Below are 21,679 nucleotides of genomic sequence, written 5' to 3'. Positions count from 1 at the left end.
GGAAAATGGGGATAATTTTTTGTTATTGTTAAAGGATAATATTATGGTTTTTATCATAATAATTATCTTTTAATATGAATTATCTTGGCATATTCTTAAACGGGATGATGCAGATTATATCCCCAAGCAAACGGTAGAGTTCAAATTGATTTGGATGTCTGGCAATGGATGTGCAATTTGAAAAAGCTTAGAGTCGAGATCATCATATGGGATTTGATGATTTTAAAATCATGGTCTTGGATAATGATAGGATAAGGAACCTAGGTAAACTAGGTCTTTTGCATGGTGATGGATGTTGTCGGATGGGTTTAAAAGCTATTGATAGAGTTTTAATGATAAAAAGCCTAGTGGGCTAGGCTTTTTATGAGATGTGATAAGCCTAACTTTTATTAGGTTTGAAAAGTCAAGGAAAAAATCCCACGGATCAATTTGAAGGATATGCCTTGGTTTCTGATGCGGATCAAGTTCAGTTCTGCGAATTAGAGTTGTAGTCGGACTCTACACAATTATCTAGCCGTGCCAAGCAAGTACACCAGTCCTATAAATACAGATGCAATGGCAACAGAAAAAATCCCTCCAATTCAACACATAAATTGCCCTGCGTAAACCCTTACTCTACGCGAAACCTCTCAATAACCTTGAGATTTTTAGTTTCTTTTTCACCAACACATCTTTAGTTTGGATAAACAGCACTGTGAAGGCAACCGGCGAACATCTTCAGTTTGGATAAACAGCACTGTTGCCGTAGAATCAGCCGACCGCGGAGCACCTTCAGTTTGGATAAACAACACTGCGTCGAGGCCAACTGCTTATCTATCCAAGTCTTGGTCGAGAAGGATTTTCGAATCCTTATTGGCAGAGGTCATCTAATTAGCCTTTTTGGTGAGGTGAGGTGTTACAGTTTACTAGGGCTCAGCACATTGAATGCTGAGCTGTTTTATGATTGGATACTCATAAGTAGGCTTTAGAGTTCGACATTCTGACGATCGAACCACATTTACCATCAAGACATATATCTTTTTTGAGTATCTGTGCCCCTATACTTTGGTGTCGATTTGGCGTGCTTATACTTTAACGAATATGATCACTGTGACCGAATCCGGCGCCGATGATTTGTAACTTCGCAAAACTAGTAGCCTGGTCTTCAGGCTCTAGAACCTGAAGGCCAAGGCGTGTTCCTTCCTCGGCCGCAGTTGTGAGATTCAGAAGTCAGCAGCGTACCCAATGCGACATTAACACATTTTACTCCCCGGCCGAGCTCCGCCACTAAGTTAGCGGGCTTGCATACAACCGTAGTACTCGGGCTATGCGCCATGTAGGCTTGGTAGTTTTTAGGGTCAACAGTACCTGATGAAAATTGGCCGCACGATATACGATGAACGGCTAGAATGTGAGGATCCCTAGATCCCCACAAAATGGATCCGAAGATGATCCTCTTTCGATGCATATGATCATCTGATAAGTAGGAATATGAGAAAACTTAGTCGCATCTGGTGTATACACCGGTTGTGTCATAGTCTCTCGCATCAGTGAAATACACAACCGGTGCATTCATACACCTTTTAACCCAAGTTTTTTCCTGTAATAGATTCAATGTGTAACACAATTGTCTCGATAGTGAATCCTGGTCCAACATTGATCACGATCCCCCATTCCAAACCTTTAGCAGTTGTGGCTTTACCTTCCTTGATAAACTTGTTTCTCATCTCATCCAAAATAAAGAGCACAAATGGAGCTCCCATGTTGCCATACTCACTTTACACATGCCTTATTGCCCTAAGCTTCATTTCCTTCAAACTCAACTGCTCTTCTACCTGGTCTACAATGGCTCGCCCACCTAGGTGCTCACTGAAAAACAAGAAGTTCCAGTCCCTATTCTTCCCATCAACTTCTTCAAAAGTTTTAGTCACATAATCGCAACATTTCCACCAACAAGTTTTGGGACTTCTTCTGATAAATAATACTCATACCCTATTTCACGAATGTGGACCACCACACCATGCTCTGAATTGGGAACGATCGTTTGCCTGCATGCCATGATTTCAAACAATGAACTCTCAGTTTCAGGATCTGGATTAGCCCCAACTATAATAGCTGATGCTCCATTAGCAAAAAGAGCTTGGCCAACCAAAATGTCTACGTGGGTATCCGTGAGTTCGTGGAAATACAAGGTGAAGATCTCGGCACACACCACAAAGACACGTGCACCCTCATTGTTCTTTGCAAAGTCTTTGGCCAGGCGTAGGACAGTCGCACCAGCATAGTAGCCAGCTACATAAATCATAGTTCTGGTGATAGATGGATGAAGATCCCATTTGGATCCAAATGGTGGGGATCCTAGGGATCCTCACATCTTAGTTGTTCATCGTATATCGTACAATCAGAAATAATTTGAATTTTATTATTTAAAATTAAACACAAATAGTACCTAACGAAAACTGACCGCATAATATATGATGAACGCAAGAAGCTGTGCGAAAGATGAGATAGGTGATCTTTGAGATGGGTTGGCCCCACTCTTTGATGGCTTTCAATGCTGCTTGTTGCCCTAGCTTTGGGACCTCAGCGTTCAACATGTCTTGGCTTACATCAAGTGATGGAGCTCCATATATGTATATATATTTGGGTTAGCCTTTAGCAACTCTTCCGTTAGGTACAAGTAACACTTTTTTATTCTTGACTTCTCACCAGTTTATCAGTAAATTAAGACTATTAAGGTGATTTCAATACTTTTTTTAATCTGAAGTGAACAATATTAAAGTAAGGATTTGATATGTATTCATTTCACAAAACATTGGCAAAGGTTGGCATAAAATTTTATATAACGCGAACCCTATACTCCAAACCACTTTATTTGAGATCTTAACTAACATAATTTTATGGACTAAAGTAAGATGCATGTACAAAGTGGAGTGACTTGAAAGCCTCATCAACGTTTCCAAGCTCTTTTATGCTTGAGATGACGCGTGTGGACAAGATTTACATGTATAAAAATTAATGACTATTTTTTAGTGTTAATAACAACATATATTTTGACATGGATATACATTTGTGTGGCCATTGCATCAAAACGTGTTTCACTTGACCTCATAAAACGTGATAAAATTAGAGTATACAACGCAAGATCAATTATAACCCATAGAGAGGTTAAAATCCTTAATACTACTGTAAGACAATTTTATGCATGATATGTTTCGTTACTATGTATAAGTATATGGTAATTTCACGCATATGCATTATATATCCCGAGTCGTACTTGCAAAAGTTACAATTACATATACGATCAAATTTCTCCTTCAAATCCGTTATGTGCTCCTTTTTGGTGACTCTGAACAAGATATCGGGATAGTCTTTTTGGTAGTAGACATTGGGTGGATTTGCAGTGCCAATGGCTAGGATTTTGGCATGTTGAGGCTCTACATGATTCTTAACCAAACGCGCCATTGGAGAGTGAGAGAGCAGATGGAATTGGGATTTTCTAAAACTAGAAAGAAGGGGAAGTTCAAAGGTTACAATGAAATGAATGTTACTACCCCCATTTTATTTTGGGGTGTGTGAACCTTTTTACTTCTCACACACCCTTTGTTAGTTTTTTCCCTTTGATCTTCTTTAATTCAGTCGATCCGACGGCCGCAAATTAAGAGGGTGTGTATGAAGTAAAAAGGGGTGTGTGGATAGCACACCTGTTTATTTTTTATAGCAATCAGAGATCGTATTAGACCCACTTCAACCGTTGGAGTAAAACTCAAATTTTAGATTCTAAACCTATCCCAACTTGCTCCAACATTGGGGCCAAATATGAGTTTTAACCCAAAACTCATTTTTGGAGCAAATTTAGGCCAGAATTCCCCTTGGGTTAGTGGGCTGGTCTATCATACATGTGCATTTTTTTTAGCTTTATATTTATAAATTCATTAAATCCAACGGTTAAAATCTAATATGATCATATCCTATGGTAAAAAAACATCTAACGGTCTAAATTTACATCAAACAGCTAAAATAATAAAAATAAATAAATTCTTTCATGTATTTCATTTTCTTTCATAGTGTTCCACCAATTTCATGGTGTCGGTTTAGTGATTTTTTTAATATTTATCAGAATCTAAATCTTTTGATTTAAAATATTCATAAAACTAAATTAGGATAGTCTACGTACTTGTGTATTTTTTTTTTTAAAGTTACTTTAAGAACAAAATTTATGCTAATTTAATAATTTCGGGCTAAAAATTTAACCCAAAAGGGTTGGAGCAGAAAGCTGCTTCTAGTTAAAAAATTTAGGTTTTAAACCCAATGGTTGGAGATGATCTTAGCCTGTAGAATCTTTCAAAGTTGGGATATTTTTAATGTACATATACAATATTCAAACATTATTCAGGATTTCTTTAATCGAAAAAGTCTTTATCTTAGAGCTCCGATGGAAGTCCCCATTTAGGAACTCCCACCACTACTTTTGAGTACTCATTTAAGGACTTAAAGGGAATCTTTGTGTCTCTAAAATAATATTGCCTCTAATGGTAGAGTTTTTATAATAGAATCCCTAAATTTGAAGTTTTTATGATTTTATGTGATAATTTGATTAGATGCAAATTTTTTGTTTATGTCAAAATTTTTATTAATTAAAAGCATTAAAAACATTAAAATCTTCAATCAAGATTGTGGGTTTTGTTTTCCACTCAAGGTGTACATTTTTTTTGTTTATGCTAACTTTTTTTAAAGCATTAAAAGCTTCAATCAAGATTGTGGGTCTCGTTTTCCACTCAAGGTTGTATTTATATAGTCCCTATATGTGAGGACATACACTGTGAATCCGGTGAGTCCCTGTACTTTAGGGACTCACTTTCTAATATACATTTTGTCCATTTATTTGTTTTATACTTATTTTATACAATGGTTGTCTTTATTTAGAGATTCCACTGGAAGTGCTCTTACTACATTTGTGGGGAAAGGAACTATATATACCACGTGAAATTGGTGGAAGAAGTTATGAAGTAAACAATTTTTCTGATAGTGATATGTACAACCTAACTCACATGTCCCCTTCTCTAGAAATTAAGAAGTGTTCCAGATCCTTGCCGGATCCTTTTCTTAGGGATCCTAGGGATCCCATGATCTCACATGTTCATCGTATATCATGCGGTCAAAAATCGTTTTAAAATTGAAAATTGAAAATTAAATATGAATAGTACGTAACAAAAACTGACCGAACGATGTATGATGAACGAGTAAGATCACAAGATCCCTAGGAAAAGGATCCTCTTTTTCCGTCCGTTCTCCAGAAATTATTAGGTGGTCCTTTCTCCAGAAATTATTAGGTGGTATCGTAGGAATCCGGATCCTCGTCGGTTCCTCTTTGTGAGGATCTCAGGGATCCGTGAATTATATATGTTCATCATATATCGTGTGGTCAAAAATCATTTTAAATATTTTTATTTAAAATTAAATAGAAACAGTACCTAACAAAAATTAACCGCACGATGTACGATGAACGGACATGATTTACGGATCCCCAAAATCATCGCCAAAATGATCCGAAGAATATCATGTTGGGTACCGTAGCACCAACTTGCAGTGTTTATGTGACAACGTGGTGCTAATGTGGTGCTAAAGTGCTAATGTGGAAATTTCCAAAATGTCTACAAATGTCTTGAGTGATAATGTGTTGCAAATGTGGTGCTAAAGTGCGATATTGAGTGGTGGTACTGATCCACCAGAAATTTGACACATGTACAATTAAAACAAATCGGCTTCTGCCATTAAAGCCCAATTACATACCAAAGACAGTGTAAAATTTTTCTGTCAATGGTCAAGACTGAAGAGGCATGACGATCGCTAAGTCCTCCATTCTTTATATCTGCAATTTGTGTCATCAATATATAATTTTAACAATGAAAACCATTGCGACAAACATGGCCACCGCCACAATTGATTTCAATTTTGTGAGCACCCCTTGAAGATGGGAGAAATCTAAACATAGCTAGCTAGTTGAGGATGGTGGCGGAGGGAGTTTCTAGACGTATTGGACATATATATAATTGAAATCATTATTAGGAATAGAAATCTTGATGGACGGCTTTATTTTGATACTGAAGATTTACCAGTGCATCTTTTTTTCTTTTTTTTTTGAACCAAGGATACAATATCAAGGCAGAGAGGCCAACCAAGAACAAAGAAAGCCGCAAAGGAACTAATGACAGAGCAAAGGCCCGGGATTACAATAGATGCTGCCATAGCTAACGAACACGTCATCCCCAAAAAACAAGAGCCGAAGCTAGCTACTCGGAGGGCAAGGCAAACCATCCTTATTTAAAATTCTAACAAGAGAAGATGGGGGGCCTGTAAGCCCAAACAGAGTTGCACATCTCCGGAGTGAAGTTCTTCGCAATGAAGTTCGCCGCACAGTTTGCTGATCTTGGAATCCAAGACTAGGAGCAAGCTTGGAAAGCCTTCCCAACCAACCAAATACGATCTTGTATTGGGAAGAGTTCCCAAGTGCAACTCGAAGAACAATCTTGCAAACACAAAATAACCAGTTTTGAATCTGATTCAATCACCACCTAGGGGAAATTCAGACCTTTCGCTAGAAGACACCCCTCCAAAACTGCCAAGGACTCCGCCATTGAAGCAGAAGAGGCCAGGACCTCCATCCTTCTGACCTCCAAACACCTACGACTCGAGTCACGGATCACCAAGCCAACCCATGCCGAAGAAGCACCATGCCTCCAACTTACATCCACATTTAAGCATCATAACCAGACATATAAGTTTACGTTAGAAGATCTAAGGAACCACAAAGTTTACAACTTTGATTTTGTTCTCCAAGTTTACTCAGCAAACCCTAGCTATAAGATGATCGCCATGGCAGAACATTACCATATTTTTGTAGCACCAGACGGGTCTCTTCATCACTCTTTCATGCCAGTGCTTGGCTGTGATGGAGACATAACGAAGGAGATAGAGAACAACTGGTCTTGCCCAGGGCCGTCTTTGAGATTTCGGATGCCTTGTGCAAAATTCATAAAAGGGGCCCTTCTTATAAGACATCTTAAAAAATAAAAAAAATTGAACAACGTATTGATGTTAAAAAGCAATATCGAAATAAACTTTAAAACTAACTAACCATATGTTTCTAAATATTATTAAGTGTAAGGAAAGCCACACAATAACCATAGTACTAATAACTAACAATAAGTTCCATCTAAGGAAACCAAATAAACAAAACTTAAAAAAGTAAAGATGGCTCTTTGTGCATTCTTTGCTACAAAATCATCAATTAAACCTTTATAATCAATATTGTCTAAAAAATCACTTTCAATCGATATCAAAGCTAGTCCATTTAAACTTTCCTGCAACATGGTTGACCGCAAGTATGATTTTAATAACTTTAACTTTGAGAAAACTCCTTTTTGCAGATGCAACGGTAATAGGTATAGTCAACAAAATTTTGTATGCAATGCTTGCAGTCGGGAAACAACGCATGCTCTTCAAGTAGTTCAATATGTCAATGGATGTCTTTATTTCTTTTGGCAAACGCTCTCGTAAAAGCTTCAACTCTACTAATAATGCTTCCCCATCAACATCAAAGAGCTCATCTTTCTTAAGAAAGTTTTGAAGCCAATCACAACAATCTTTCAATTTATCATTGTCTATCGAATTCAGCCGTTCTGAAGTGAACAAAAACCCAAATATATCATCATACGCTTCATATTCTTCAAACCTTCTCTTCAATGAACCAATAGATTGATCTATTATATACAAGAAGTAATGAACCCTAAAAGATTCCTCCGCTGATTGTTCAGTTGGTTGGGACCTTCATTCTCATCAAAATGTCTTTTTCTACGAACTTTACGCTTTTATGGAAACACGGGATCAATTTCCATTTCAATAGCAAGTTTTTTAGCATTAATCATAGCCTTCACAAACCCAGTTTCTCCATACTTTTCAAAATAAGCAATCAATCCTTGTACTTGTTCTATAGCAACATCAATAAGCATGTCTTTATATTGCAAATCTTTGCTAACCTCATTAACAGCAACCAATATTTCATACCAAATAGTCATGCCCAATAAAAAATCAAAATTCCCAATGTCGTATGTTGCCAAAGATTTAGCTGCACTTCTTGTTACTAAGTCATTGTCACTTTCTGCTAATTGGAGTAAAGCTTTTTTTATTTGTAGAGGTTGGAATTGAATTTATTTAACACTTGCAACATGGCTTTCCCATCGTGTGGCCGACAATGATTTGAGAGTCAGTCCTTTTATATTTTCTTTCAAAGTTAGCCATCATTTTGTAGAATTTGCGAACAAGTTGTAAATATGTTGTACTGTTCCAAAGAAATCTTTTGCTTTGCCACAAGAGTTTGCCATATCAAAAAGCGTTAAGTTAAGACCATGGCAACCACATGGAGTGTACATTGCCCTAGGATTTATATCCAAAAGCCTCTTTTGTACACCTTGGTGTCTCCCTTTCATATTTGATCCATTATCATAACTTTGCCCTCTTACATCATCAATATCAAGAACTTTTAATGCATTTTGCAACTCTTCAAACAATCCTTCTTCTGATGTGTTATTCACAATTAGATATTGCAAAAAATATTCTTCTACTTTTACTGGAGTACTGTTCATATCCACACATCTTATGATCAACGTCATCTGTTCTTGGTGGCTAAAACCAGGAGTACAATCAAGTATCACGGTAAAATATTTAGCTTCTTTGACTTTTTGAATGATTGCATCTTTGATTTCACAAGATATCAACAATATCAACTCATTCTGGATGGTATGACTAAGATAATGATAACGAATCTCATTATTTTGGAAGCGTTGAAGATGATTATTTATCAATGGATCAGACTCAGCCATCATTTGAACTAGACCCATAAAATTTCCATTACTTTCTTCATAAAGCGTATCGTTATTTCCACGAAAAGCCAATGTTTGTTTAGCTAAATATTTCACAATGGAAATCGACCTTCGTAATAACTCCCTCCAATGCTTTTTTTTCTTGATCTGGTTTTGCACAACTTTGTCAATTGTTTCGTTTTTCTACAATCTAAGACGCAAATCAATCCAAGTGGTCATGTTCGAGATGTGATCAAAACTGTTTTCATGCTCTTTAAGCCTCACATTGAAATGTGTCCAATCTTTGTAGCCCTTATTTGCTAATTGACCTTTGAGAGGCCCTTTCTTGAACAATTTACAACAAAAGCAAAACACTTTATCAACATCCTTTGAATAGACTAGCCAATCTCTCTCATGTTTCTCTCCATTGGATAAGTATCGAGTGTAAAAGGCTGCATTAAAACGCCTATTAAACTGATATTTAGGACCTTTCTCAATTGATAGATCTCTTGCAGGACCTTTTTCTGCCAACAAATCAATCCATTTAGGATCAAGACTATCCCAAATTTAAGGATCATAAATGTTTGAGGGAATGGACTCACTCAGTTGATCAGTAACAATAGGAGCATCCTCATGATTATCATTCTCATCAAGGTCATTATTAATTTCATCATTGCCCAAATCATCAACTAATTTCTCATTGTCATCTTGTTGTTCCGTAATTAAATCATCCACTGAACTTTGTGGTTCTTTTTCTTTTAGAAAGAACCTATCAATATCTCCTTTTTGAGACTGAATCAATTGTTCAACTTTTCTTTTTCTTTGACGCTTTAAGTAGCCGGATGAATATTTTCTAGTAGGTGCCATCTTTTATATCTCAAACAAGATCACAATAAAATTATAGTAAGTATGAACAATGAAACCTGATAGTCCATAATACGTGTGCGTCTAGCAATTTTTTGTGACTGCTCTTCTCTTGATTTTGTCCTGAAAAGTACAAAAGAAAAAAAAATCATTATAGATGAGAAATACCCAAATCTTCAAATTTCGAGTCAATATACCTAAATTAGTAAATATCTTATTTTGATCGAAGTTTACATCACTTTGATCAGTTGAATTGTCATCATGATTTGGAAGTTTCTCTTTAATTTCATAAATTTATAAATTAGGGTTTAATAATTTGTGGGAAATATACGAATAGAGAAGGGAATTACACTGGGAGTCTAGGACACTCACATTGGCACACGTTCTGGTGCTCTGCGCTGAATTGTTTGCCTCGGTAGTGACGTTAGTCTGGTGTGAAAAGAAGAAAAATGGAACGCAACGATGGGATTTTGGCGTGAGAGAAGTAGTCTATCTTTGAATTGTTTGCCTCGGTGAATGGGTTTTCCACTTTAATTGATTAATTTGCCCCTTGTTAATTATTATTTTATATATTTTCGTACAAGTTGTAGGTAGTACTACCAGTAGTCTGATGGCTTTTAGCCTTTTAGGTAGTAGCCTGACTATGATGGCTTTTAGGTGGTAGTCTGATGGTTTTTTGCCCATCAGATTTTTATATGTATTTATTTTGATTTGATTAGTATTTCTATATAACATTATTTTATATATATATATATTATTATATTTAATAAAAAATATTTTTCGGGCCCCCAAAATTATGGGGCCCTATGCCATGGAACCGGTCACACTCCCCCAACGACAGCTCTGATTGCAGCATATGACATACTATATTATATATATATAATATTGGTGTTGCATTGTGCAACATGTGTGTACGAAAATGATGATACCAAAAGTTTGGATTTAATTCAACCTTGTATCTTTTGGTTGTACTACAACTTTTGGTCATACAATTTCTTTCTAGTTATTTCTAAGGGAATACAATTCGGTTTTGCTAATCGAATATTCCATACTTTGTTGTATCCTGGAAGTGACTTGCCAAGAGCCCGATGGTAGGACAAGATGCGTTTTATGCTTACTGTTCTAAATGTCATATATTTGTTGGACCCGAAATTGGAGCTTATTTGTGAACCAAGTGACAAAGACTCGGACAATATAGTTGCCGATCGAAAGAAGCGTGAAGAAGATGAATTGGTATGTCGAGGACACATCTTGGGCACATTATATGATTGCTTATATGACCTGTATGCACACATTCAATCTCCAAAAGAAATTTGGGAAACACTTGAACACAAGTACACAACGGAAAAAAAGAGGTACCAATAAATTTTGAATGTTCAAATATTATGAATTCACTATGTTTGATAACAAACCCATCCTAAACCAAGTTCATGAATTATTGGTCTTGGTCTCAAAGCTTCGTGAACTTAAAATAGTTATTCCGGATCCTATGATAGTTGGGGCTATTATGGCAAAATTACCCCAAACATGGAATAACTATAGAAAGAAACTTCTACACATGGTGGAAGATATTGGTTTGGAGAATTTGAAAAAGGGTATTCAAATTGAAAAGGAAACTCGAAATCGTGATAAGAATTTTGCAAATCAAGATTTCTCTAAAGTTCACATTGTCGAAGGACATAAATATAAAAAGAACTTCAAAGTCAAAATTGACAAGGGGAAGTTTAAGAAGACTAATTCCAACAACAATAAAAAGAATGTAAATGGTGTCTGTTACCATTGTGGAAAGAAAGGCCATTACATTCGTGATTGTAGACACAGAAAAGCAAGTGAGGAATATGCCAATAAGACCAATAGCGCAAATATGGTGGAAAACTCTGGAATTGATAACATTGTTGCAATGGTATCAATGATGCATATTTGTATGATTACCGAATTGAATTTGGCAGCAGCAATAAAATCCTCTGATTGGTGGCTCGACTCATGGCTACTATACATGTGTGCAATGACAAGGCACAATTCAAAACATATGAAGCATTAACGAACAATCAAGAAGTTTTAATAGGGAATCATAATTCCGCCAAAGTTTTAGTAAAAGGAACCGTTGAACTTCAATTTACTTCTGGGAAGAAATTGACGTTGCTTAATGTACTGCATGTTCCAAAAATTAGAAAGAATATTGTGTCTACAAATTTATTATGTAAGAATGGTATAAAGACTGTTCCAGAGTTCGACAAGTTAATAATGTCGAAAAACGAGGTGTTTGTTGGGAAGGGGTATTCTTGTGATGGGATGTTCAAACTAAGTATTAATAATAAAGTGAATTCTTCTGCTTATATTGTTGAATCTTCCTCTCATTTATGGCATTTACGTTTAGCATATATAAATTTTAGATATTTAAAATACATGCGCACACTTGGTTTAATTGCTTTCAATGATGATTATAATGATAAATATGAAACATGTATTCAAGCGAAAATGATTAAGAAACCTTTTTCCAACAACCGAAAGAAATACAAATTTATTAGACTTAATACATTCTGACATATGTGAATTTAATGATATTTTAACAAGAGCAGGAAAAAGATATTTTATCACATTTATAGATGATTGTTCTAAGTTTACCTATGTTTATTTATTGTCTAATAAAGATGAAGCTTTTGAGTGTTTTAAGCGCTATAAGGCTGAAGTTGAAAACCAAAAGGGAAGGAAAATTAAATGCCTTCGTAGTAATAGATGTGGTGAATATTTTTCACATGAATTTGATATTTTTTGTGAAGAGCATGGTGTTGTACATCAAACAACTGCACCCTATACACCATAACAAAATGGTTTGGCAAAAGAAAAAAAAAATAGGACACTCACTGAAATGATTAATTCTATGATGATTAATGCTAATACTCCAAAATAATTATGGGGTGAAGCATTGTTTACTGCATGCCATATACACAATAGAATTACATCTATGAAGACACATGTGTCACCATATGAAATTTGGAAGGGAAGAAAACCAATTCGTCATATTTGAAAGTATGGGGTTGTGTAGCTTTTTATAAGGCACTCGATCCTAAGAGATCCAAGTTGGGTCCAAGAGGAATTAAAAGCATATTTGTAGGATATGCAAAAAATTCAAAGGCATATAGGTTGCTTAATTTAGACTGAAACATAATAGTTGAGTCTAAAGATGTCGAATTTATAGAAAATAAATTCTATAATGACTACTCAGTGTCTGGAAAAGAGAATGATCAAACACCTTTCTCTAATCCGTCTACTAGTCATTCTCAAGGTGAGAAAAGAAAATAGTACGAAACTGTTAATGAACCAAGGAAAAGCCAAAGGGTAAGAAAAGAAAAGACTCTAGGCTCTGATTTTATTTCATCTCAATCTATTGTATTTTTAGTCGAAGGAAATAGAACAAAGGTTCTTAAGAAAATACCCATATTGTTGAATGTTGAGGATGATCCTAAAAGTCTAAGCGAAGCATTGACTTCAAGAGATGCAACCTTTTGGAAAGAGGCTATAGATGATGAATTTGAATCATTAATATCTAATCAGACATGGGTTTTAGTAGACTTGCCCCAAGGATCAAAAGCAATAGGTTGTAAATGGGCATTTAGAAGAAAATACAATACATACGGGTCTATTCAGATATTTCAAGCCAGGCTGGTTGCCAAAGGTTTTAAGAAGAAAAAAGGAATAGACTATTTCGATACATATGCACCAGTAGCTAGGCTTACATCAATTAGAATATTGTTTGCATTGGCATCTTTATATAATTTTCATGTGCATCAAATGGATGTGAAAACGGTTTTTTTAAATGGTGATTTAGATGAAGAAGTCTATATGGAACAACCAGAAGGGTTTGTTCTCCCTGGGAATGAAAAGAAAGTTTGTAAATTAGTCAAGTCATTATATGGATTGAAGCAAGCACCAAAACAATGGCATGAAAAGTTTGATATTGTCATTTTATCATATGGATTTAGACATAATAATGTTGATAAAGCACATACTCTAAATTCACAAATGATTATGGTGTTGTTATATGTTTATATGTCGACGACTTGCTAATTTTTGGTACAGACATGAAAAGTGTATCTGAAACTAAAAAGTATCTAAATTCAAAATTCAAAATGAAGGACTTGAATGAAATGGATACCATCTTGGGAATTAAAGTAAAGAAGCATAGTGGGGGTTACGCTTTGTGTCAGTCACATTATACAGAAAAATTGCTTCTTAAGTTTAAGCATCTACAAATAAAAGAAGCAAATACCCCTTATGTCCTTAGGAAATCTTTGCTTAATAATTCTGGTAGGTTCGTTGCACAGCTTGAGTATGCTAGTTTAATTGGAAGTTTAATGTATGCCATGCATTGTACCAGGCCAGATATTGCATTTGCAGTAAGCAAACTTTCTAGATACACTAATCATCCAGGTACTGCTCATTGGAAAGCAATAAATAGAATTTTTGGTTATCTTAAAAGAACTATTAACTTGAGTTTAACTTACTCTGAGTTTTCAATAGTACTTAAAGGATATTCAAATGCAAGTTGGATAACAAGTGCTAATGATAATAAAATCACTCGATTTCGTTGAGTATTGCAGAAGTTATGATTTTTCCAGTTTTTCCATGGACCAGTCACCTTTCAGGCTATTTTCCGACCATAACCAGTAATCATTGGGCTTTCAAATGGGTATAATCTTATTCTAAACTTTCCTATCTTCATTTTGATATATTATGGGTTGAATTTGGTTAAGAAACAATTGAGTTATGAAGGTTTGAAAATTGCTCAAACTTCCGGTCAAGAACTTCGGGACACTTAACGGAGTTTTTAACGGAATGACCAAAAAAATGGATGGTGGACAATCTCAAGGACCATTTCTATTGATTTTCAATCTCAAGGACCAAAACAGGGACCATTTTGGATAAAAAGCCTAATTTTAATATTGTGGAGCCACAATGATTGCAAATGTTAAGTGTTAATAGTTTGACCTTTTGTAAAAAAGCATATGTGAAATAAAAAATAATTTCAAAAATTCAGAAGGCGACGCATGGATTTCTGCTCAAGAAAGATAAGAATGTCCTCATTAAATGGGCAGACTTCTCAAATACTCACACTCCAAACTCAGCATCTGTGGAAGTTCAAGCAACGGACTACGACTCTCAATGCTCCCTTGCTCATGGTGTAGAAAAGTCAAAGACATTAAAAATAGGATTAATTACTAAATCCTATCATTAATATATTTCCAATTGAAAACCAACTCTATCAAGCAAGGTCCTAAAAGTCACTGGTCGCTAGTCAGGCGAGGAATTGGGGCCTAGTGCATACGCTGCTAGACAGGGCCTAGGCGGATTTAAGTAAATTTATTATATATCATATAAATAAGGGCCTAATTAGATAAATGGTCGTTGTGGTAATAGAGTATTCGGAAATGAGCCCAGGGATAAAAAAATTTTGATTTAAACCCCTGTTGTGAAGTCCGTTACACTAGTAGGAAAAACCATGCTCGCAACATATGTTTGAGCGACAAAGCAACATTTGTCACACAAGTGTGTTTTGCGCAACGAAATCAATACCTTCGTCGCACAAGAATGATGCTACTTTGCACGACACACACATTTGTTGCTCAATACAGTATGCACGAGTTTTTTTTTTTTGTTGTGAAAATTGAACTTTTAAATTATTTGGTTTTTCGGGTAGGTTCATAAAAAGTCATTAGTTACAAAATACTGTCAAGGAGGATACTGAAATCTATTGGTGGATGACAAAAGAAGATCCCCAATCTTCTTTAGAAAACGTTGGTTGATAAATTCTTTGGTTACACTCTTAAAAAGCTATCTTTGGTTAATAAATTCTTTGGTTACACCATCCACTTGGTTGCTAAAGCCAACCCAGTCAAGAACGTTATGTCTAAACCCGTTTTGACAGGGCGACTAGCTAAATAGGTGTTGCTTCTCAACTAATACGAGATCATCTACGTCCCAACTAAAGCTGTCAAAAGACAAGCACTAGCAAACTTCCTTGCCGATCATCAAATCCCAGCCGATTGGAAAATCTCAGACAACTTGCCTGACAAGGAGGTGTTCTACATCGACATCTTCCCGACATGGATAATGTTCATCAACGGATCTGGACGAACTGACGAAATGGGGGCAGGAGTAGTATTCATGTTGCCATAAAGACAAGTACTACCCTATTCCTTCCGACTAAGCGAGCTATGCTCCAACAACATCACTGAGTACCAAGCGCTGATCATTGGACTCCAAATGGCGATCGACATGAAAATCACAACACTAGAAGTGTATGGCGACTCCAAACTCATAATCAATCAACTCTTGACTGAATATAAAGTAAGGAAAGATGATCTTGTCCCATACTTTCAACTAGCAATTCAACTACTACAAAAGTTCGAGGCTGTGACACTAGAACATGTGCCAAGAAAAGAAAATCAAATAGTGGACGCTCTTGCTAACCTAGCCTCAAGTATGGCATTAGAAAAAGCCGAAGCTGAGGACGCATTAGTTTGCCAAAGATAGGTGATCCCACTCATTATTGAAATGCTATTAGATGACACAAACATCGTCTCAGTACTTCCAGTCGACACCGAAGAATGGGGACAATTGTTGGTTGATTACTTGGAGCATAGAAAGCTTCCAGATGATCTTAGACACCGTTCTGAAATACGTCGACGAGCACCTCGCTTCCTCTACTACAAAAGAACACTCTACTGACACTCTTTTGAATGAGTACTTCTAAGATGCCTATGTGAGGAAAAAGCCAATCAAGCCATGGAAAAAGCTCACTCGGGCATATACAAAGCGCATCAATCTGGACCAAAACTACACTTCCAGCTCAAGAAAATGGGTTACTACTGGCCAAGCATGGTGAAAGACTGCCTGGAACACGCCAAAAGATGCCAAACCTGCCATTCCACACCAACTTTATACATCAACCACCTGAGCCATTACACCCTACAGTTGCTTCATGGTCGTTCGATGCATGAGGATTGGACATCGTAGGACCAATCACACCAAAGTCATTTGCAGGAAAAGCTTACATCCTAGCTACAACAGATTACTTCTCCAAGTGGGTTGAAGCCATACGCCTAAAGGAAGTCAAAAAGGAAATTGTCGTTCGTTTCATCAAGGAGCATATCATCCACCGATATGGTGTGCCTCGTTACATCATCATCGACAGCGAAAAACAATTCTCCAATCGACTCGTGGACGAGCTCTATGAGAAATACAAGTTCAAGCAGCACAAGTCTTTCATGTATTATGTTCTGGCCAATAGTCTCGCGAAAGAATTCAACAAAATGATGTGCAACCTCTCGAAGAAGGTAATCGACCGAACAAAGAGAGTCTAGCACGAAAGAATAATCAAAGCACTTTGGGCATATAGGACAACACATAGAACTCCTACCCAAGCTACGTCTTATGCTCTCATATATGGCGTGGAAGCTGTTCTGCCACTCGAAAGTCAAATCCCTTCACTAAGGATGGCTATACAAGAAGGCTTGACTGAAGAGGAAAATGCAAAGCTACGACTTCAAAAGTTGGAAGCACTCGATAAAATGAGGCTCGAAGCTCAACAACACTTGGAATGCTACCAAGCACTGCTATCCAAGGCATTCAATAAGAAGGTATGCCTAAGGTCTTTCCAAACTAGAGATCTTGCCGAGGCATTACGAATGCCTATCATCACAACTCACAAGACAAAAAACAAATTCACATCATAGTAGGATGGACCTTACGTAATACAAGATGTCTACACCAACGACGCCTACTTAATCATGGCAGAAGACAACTTAAAGATCGACCCCACCAATGGCAGATTCTTGAAGCATTACTACCCATAAACCAAACAAGCAAAACTCCTCACCTGCATGAGCTTAAAATGTACATGGCATAAAGCTCCTCGCCTGAACGAGCCTAAACTGCACATGGCAACAATGCTCTTTGTTCACACGAGCTTAAAAGGCGACACATAATGCTCCTTGTTAGTATGAGCTTAAAAGGCGACACCCAAAGCTTCTCGCCTACATGAGCCTAAACTACACACGGCACAAAGCTCTTCACTTGCATGAGCCTAAACTGCACACGGCTAAACTGCACACGACACAAAGCTCCTCGCCTACACGAGCCTAAACTGCACACGGCAACAATGCTCCTTGTTCACACAAGCTTAAAAGGCAACACACAATGCTCCTTGTTCGCACGAGCTTAAACGGCGACACCCAAAGCTCTTCGTCTGCATTAGCCTAAACTGCACACGACAACAACGCTCATTGTTCACACAAGCTTAAAAGGTGACACCTAATGCTCATTGTTCACACAAGCTTAAAAGGCGACACACAATGCTCCTTGTTTGCACGAGCTTAATAGGCGACACCCAATGCTTCTGGCACGCAAGAGCATAAACTGTGTATGGCACCACAAAAAAATAAATAAAATAAAATATTTGAACTATATGATGACTTGATCCCTTCCCAATCGAGGGTATGTAGACAACTCGAACATTCAACTTCGAGTTCAGTCACATCAAAATTTTAAAAAAAAAACAAAGGTTTATTAAAGGTGACTAATGAAAGTCAATTTTATTACAAGGGCAAAAAAAAAAATAATATACATTGAAGACGCTACTAAAATAAATAAATAATAAATAATAAATAATAATAAATAAAGACTGTGTCCTTGAAGCCATGTCGCTGAATCATCGGCAAGCCATTTTCATAAATGATAAAGTAAAAGAAGATCAGATAAATCAAAATCTCAAGAATGCAAAAAATGAAATTTCTACAAGCAGCAACTTTCTGAGCATGCTTTTGAACACAATTGATGTATCTATAAAAAAAAATAAAAAAATAAATAAAAAAGAGGTAACAGGATCACTTGTTCAGAAATCGAAGAGGCACCACTCTCCAAATTTCAAAAGCTGGATTTTCTGAATAAAGTTTGCCGACACTTTTTAAATGCAATCTTAGCTTTTTGGATATCAAGGGCAACTTTGTCAAAAATCTCTGACAAAGTTGAAAACACATGTATTTTACTGTTCTAATTACCCCACTGTTGCTGACAAGAGTAGAGGAATAGAACCAATCTCTGACAAAGCTGAAAACGTGTGAATTTTACTTTCCAATTACACCAATGTTGCTGACAGGAGTAAAGGAACAGCACCACTACTAGTTATTGGGAAATCCCTATATATGTCGATCTTCGTCCTCCATGGCAAGGCAGACCTACAAAAAAAATGCCTAACTCTTCCTCCCCTCCAAGAATGCATCTTCAACAAAGCATCTATAAATACTCATTTTTCTTCCTCTTCGAGAATACCTCCTCAAACAAGTTATACCAGAGCAAAAGTATCTCATATCATCAGGGTTGAAAGCAAAAGTATCTCATATCATGCTTTTTTCATGTCATTTTCTTTGTCCTTGTTCTTACCTGCAGCACAAGGAGAAAGAAAGCAATCAGTAGGAACCTGAAATCAAACTTCCGATTTGAAACTGATTGTCTGGAACCTTTGCCTGGTTACTTACCTAACGTTGCTCTCAAGTACTCATCTTCAACTGTTGTTAGGTCTCGAATTTCCTCAGCAAATATATCAAAACAGTTGATATGATGCTGGCTCTTTACACTGAAGTTGCCAAGCATGGATAAGTTGCTAAGAAGTGATGTTTTGAAAGATCATCCAAGGGCAAAGGTTGCACACCACTTCTGCCTGGGGAACAGATAAGGCAAGTGAAAATGATACATCAAGCTTGTGAAGAATCAACAAGCACAACAACTGCGCGTGTTGATTCATCCTCGACAGAGCCGAAGATCACTTGCCATGTGAAGCTTCCCGTGGTCCCATTGCATTGAAGATTAAGCCTCGACAGCTCTTGAAGAAATCACAAGTCCGATTCAAGATCAAGTGTCCACCACCCTTGAATCAAATTTAGCTCCAGCTAAATGAAGTAAATTCAGACCTTTGGAGGAAACCAAAAAGCTCTCTAGCCAAAACCCTCAAGCCCAGTTCAAGATCAAGTTTGTGGAAAGTTAACAAGCGCAACAAAACACTTGCCGATTCATCCACTACCAAAGCCAAAGATCATCCACCACGAGAAATCACTCGTGGTTTGTTTCATTCAAGATCAAGCATCGACAGCCCTTGAAGAAACCTTCAGCCCAATTTAAGACCAAGCCTCGACGGCCCTTAAAGAAACTTCCAACCCAATTCAAGATCAAGCCTCAACGGCCCTTGAATCGACATCTACATTGAGGGACTTCAAAGCATTATCGCCAAATACATTCACTATGCAAGGGACTTCCAAACACATCTTCTACACATGACAAGCACATATATACAACATGCCTTGAAGTGGGGGCAATTGTAGAGATCAAAATTTTGGTGAAATAAATGTTCACCAACGCATTAAAGTTTCAACGTGCCAGGGCATACATGGCATCGCCACATGTCGTACAAATTGTACACATGGCATGTGACTCAACAAAATCAGACGAATTACCTCATATTGAAAATGGGTGCATGAAGGGTATCATAAGAAATACCCTTGCAGGATTAAACAAGTTTTTTCCTCATTTTGGGCAATGACAAAGCAAGCACACTTCAATCCATTATGAATCAAAACAAGTTTTTCTCATTTGGGCAATGAGAACAGAAGAGGTCGAATCGCCGATATCTGAAGTGGCAAACCTAAAGGAGCAGATTGTCGCCCAGTAGTCTCAACTTGCGTCCCAAAGCAATTTGATGAACCAAATTCGTCTTACCCTTCAAATCTCTGGCATTCAATTTCCCGACATTGAACCACCTCCAGCAACAACCTCCCAGCCCTTAACCGCAGCAACTACCATCTATCAGCCCTCGCCGTAGCAGCTACGACCTCCCAGCCCCTCAACACAGCAACAACACCACCAACAGGTCATTATGACGTGAACGACTACATATTCTTTTTTTTTTAATTATTTTCAAATTTTAAAATATTTCTTTACGTTGTATGTACACTTTCAATAATTTTTAATTCAATATTCTTCTTTACATTTTCTATTTTTAATTTCATTAAATTAATTTATATATATATATATATATATATAATATTATCAACATTTTAAAAGGAAATAATAAATAATAAATAAATAAAAATTATTTAAAAAATTAATTTTAAAATCATATTGCGAATGCCTTATGTCCGTCGCCCAAGTGTTTAGGTCGAACCCTAGTTTCGTCGCAGTATCACGCGCAATGAATACTCATTTGTCATTCTTTGTTTCGCGCAACAACCACCAATTCTGTCGTGCAACATTCATTTCGCGCGACAAAGCACTTTCTTGACTGCACGAGCTTTGCGCAACGTCCTATTCGCTACCCAATGTTTCTGACGACCGTATTTGCCTTTGCGCGATGACCATCCCTTCGTCGCCCAAGCAATTATGCTTAGTAGTGTTAGGATTTAAGCCCAAAAACAAAATTTTCGTTAATTCTCTGTTAACTTCATTAGCCATGACTTTACACTCAACAAGCAAATTTCCTCCACTGCCACTACCAGTTACGAAGCACCCAACCAAATCTCCTCCAATCTGTTTAGTAATAGAGCAGCAAAACGCCTTGTAGACAACGAAATTTCGGTAAATAAATCTTCACCAACACACTAAAGTTTTGACGTGTCACGGCATACATGGGATACGCCACATGTCACACAATTGTACACATGGCATGTGACTCAACAAATTGGAAGAAATACCCTTGGAGGATTAAACAAGCTTTTCTTCTCATTTTGGGCAATGACAAGGTAAGCACATTTCAATCCATTACGGATCAAAACAAGTTTTTCTCATTTGGGCAATGACAAAGCAAGCACACTTCAAGTTTAAAATTGTATCAAGTGGGAAAATTAGGCCATAAGTTAGACCATTTTACGTTTAAAATGGTATAAAGTGGGAAATTAGGTCATATGTTAGACCACTTCAATTTCAAT

At 36.8% G+C, this 21,679-nt stretch overlaps 2 protein-coding genes and 1 pseudogene across 2 annotated transcripts; all 3 read right to left on the bottom strand.

Moving 5' to 3' along the window:
- Positions 1 to 1,562: 1,562 nt before the first annotated feature.
- On the bottom strand, positions 1,563 to 3,444 carry LOC103421210 (3,5-dihydroxybiphenyl synthase-like; annotated as a pseudogene).
- A 3,864-nt stretch (positions 3,445 to 7,308) lies between these two features.
- Positions 7,309 to 8,057, bottom strand: LOC139198020 (uncharacterized). Its single transcript, XM_070826253.1, has 2 exons — positions 7,863 to 8,057; positions 7,309 to 7,719 (listed from the first exon to the last, which is right to left on the bottom strand). Exons 1-2 carry the CDS (start codon positions 8,055 to 8,057, stop codon positions 7,309 to 7,311), a joined length of 606 nt encoding a protein of 201 aa, XP_070682354.1.
- Positions 8,058 to 9,044: 987 nt separating this feature from the next.
- On the bottom strand, positions 9,045 to 9,707 carry LOC108173867 (uncharacterized). Its single transcript, XM_070826252.1, has 2 exons — positions 9,443 to 9,707; positions 9,045 to 9,364 (listed from the first exon to the last, which is right to left on the bottom strand). The coding sequence occupies exons 1-2, from the start codon at positions 9,705 to 9,707 to the stop codon at positions 9,045 to 9,047; spliced, it is 585 nt and encodes a 194-aa protein (XP_070682353.1).
- Positions 9,708 to 21,679: the final 11,972 nt, after the last annotated feature.

Source organism: Malus domestica, chromosome 08 (genome assembly GCF_042453785.1).
Source record: "Malus domestica chromosome 08, GDT2T_hap1".
Taxonomy (NCBI): domain Eukaryota; kingdom Viridiplantae; phylum Streptophyta; class Magnoliopsida; order Rosales; family Rosaceae; genus Malus; species Malus domestica.
Note: the sequence above shows the minus strand (reverse complement) of the source record. Positions and strands in the feature narration are given on the sequence as shown.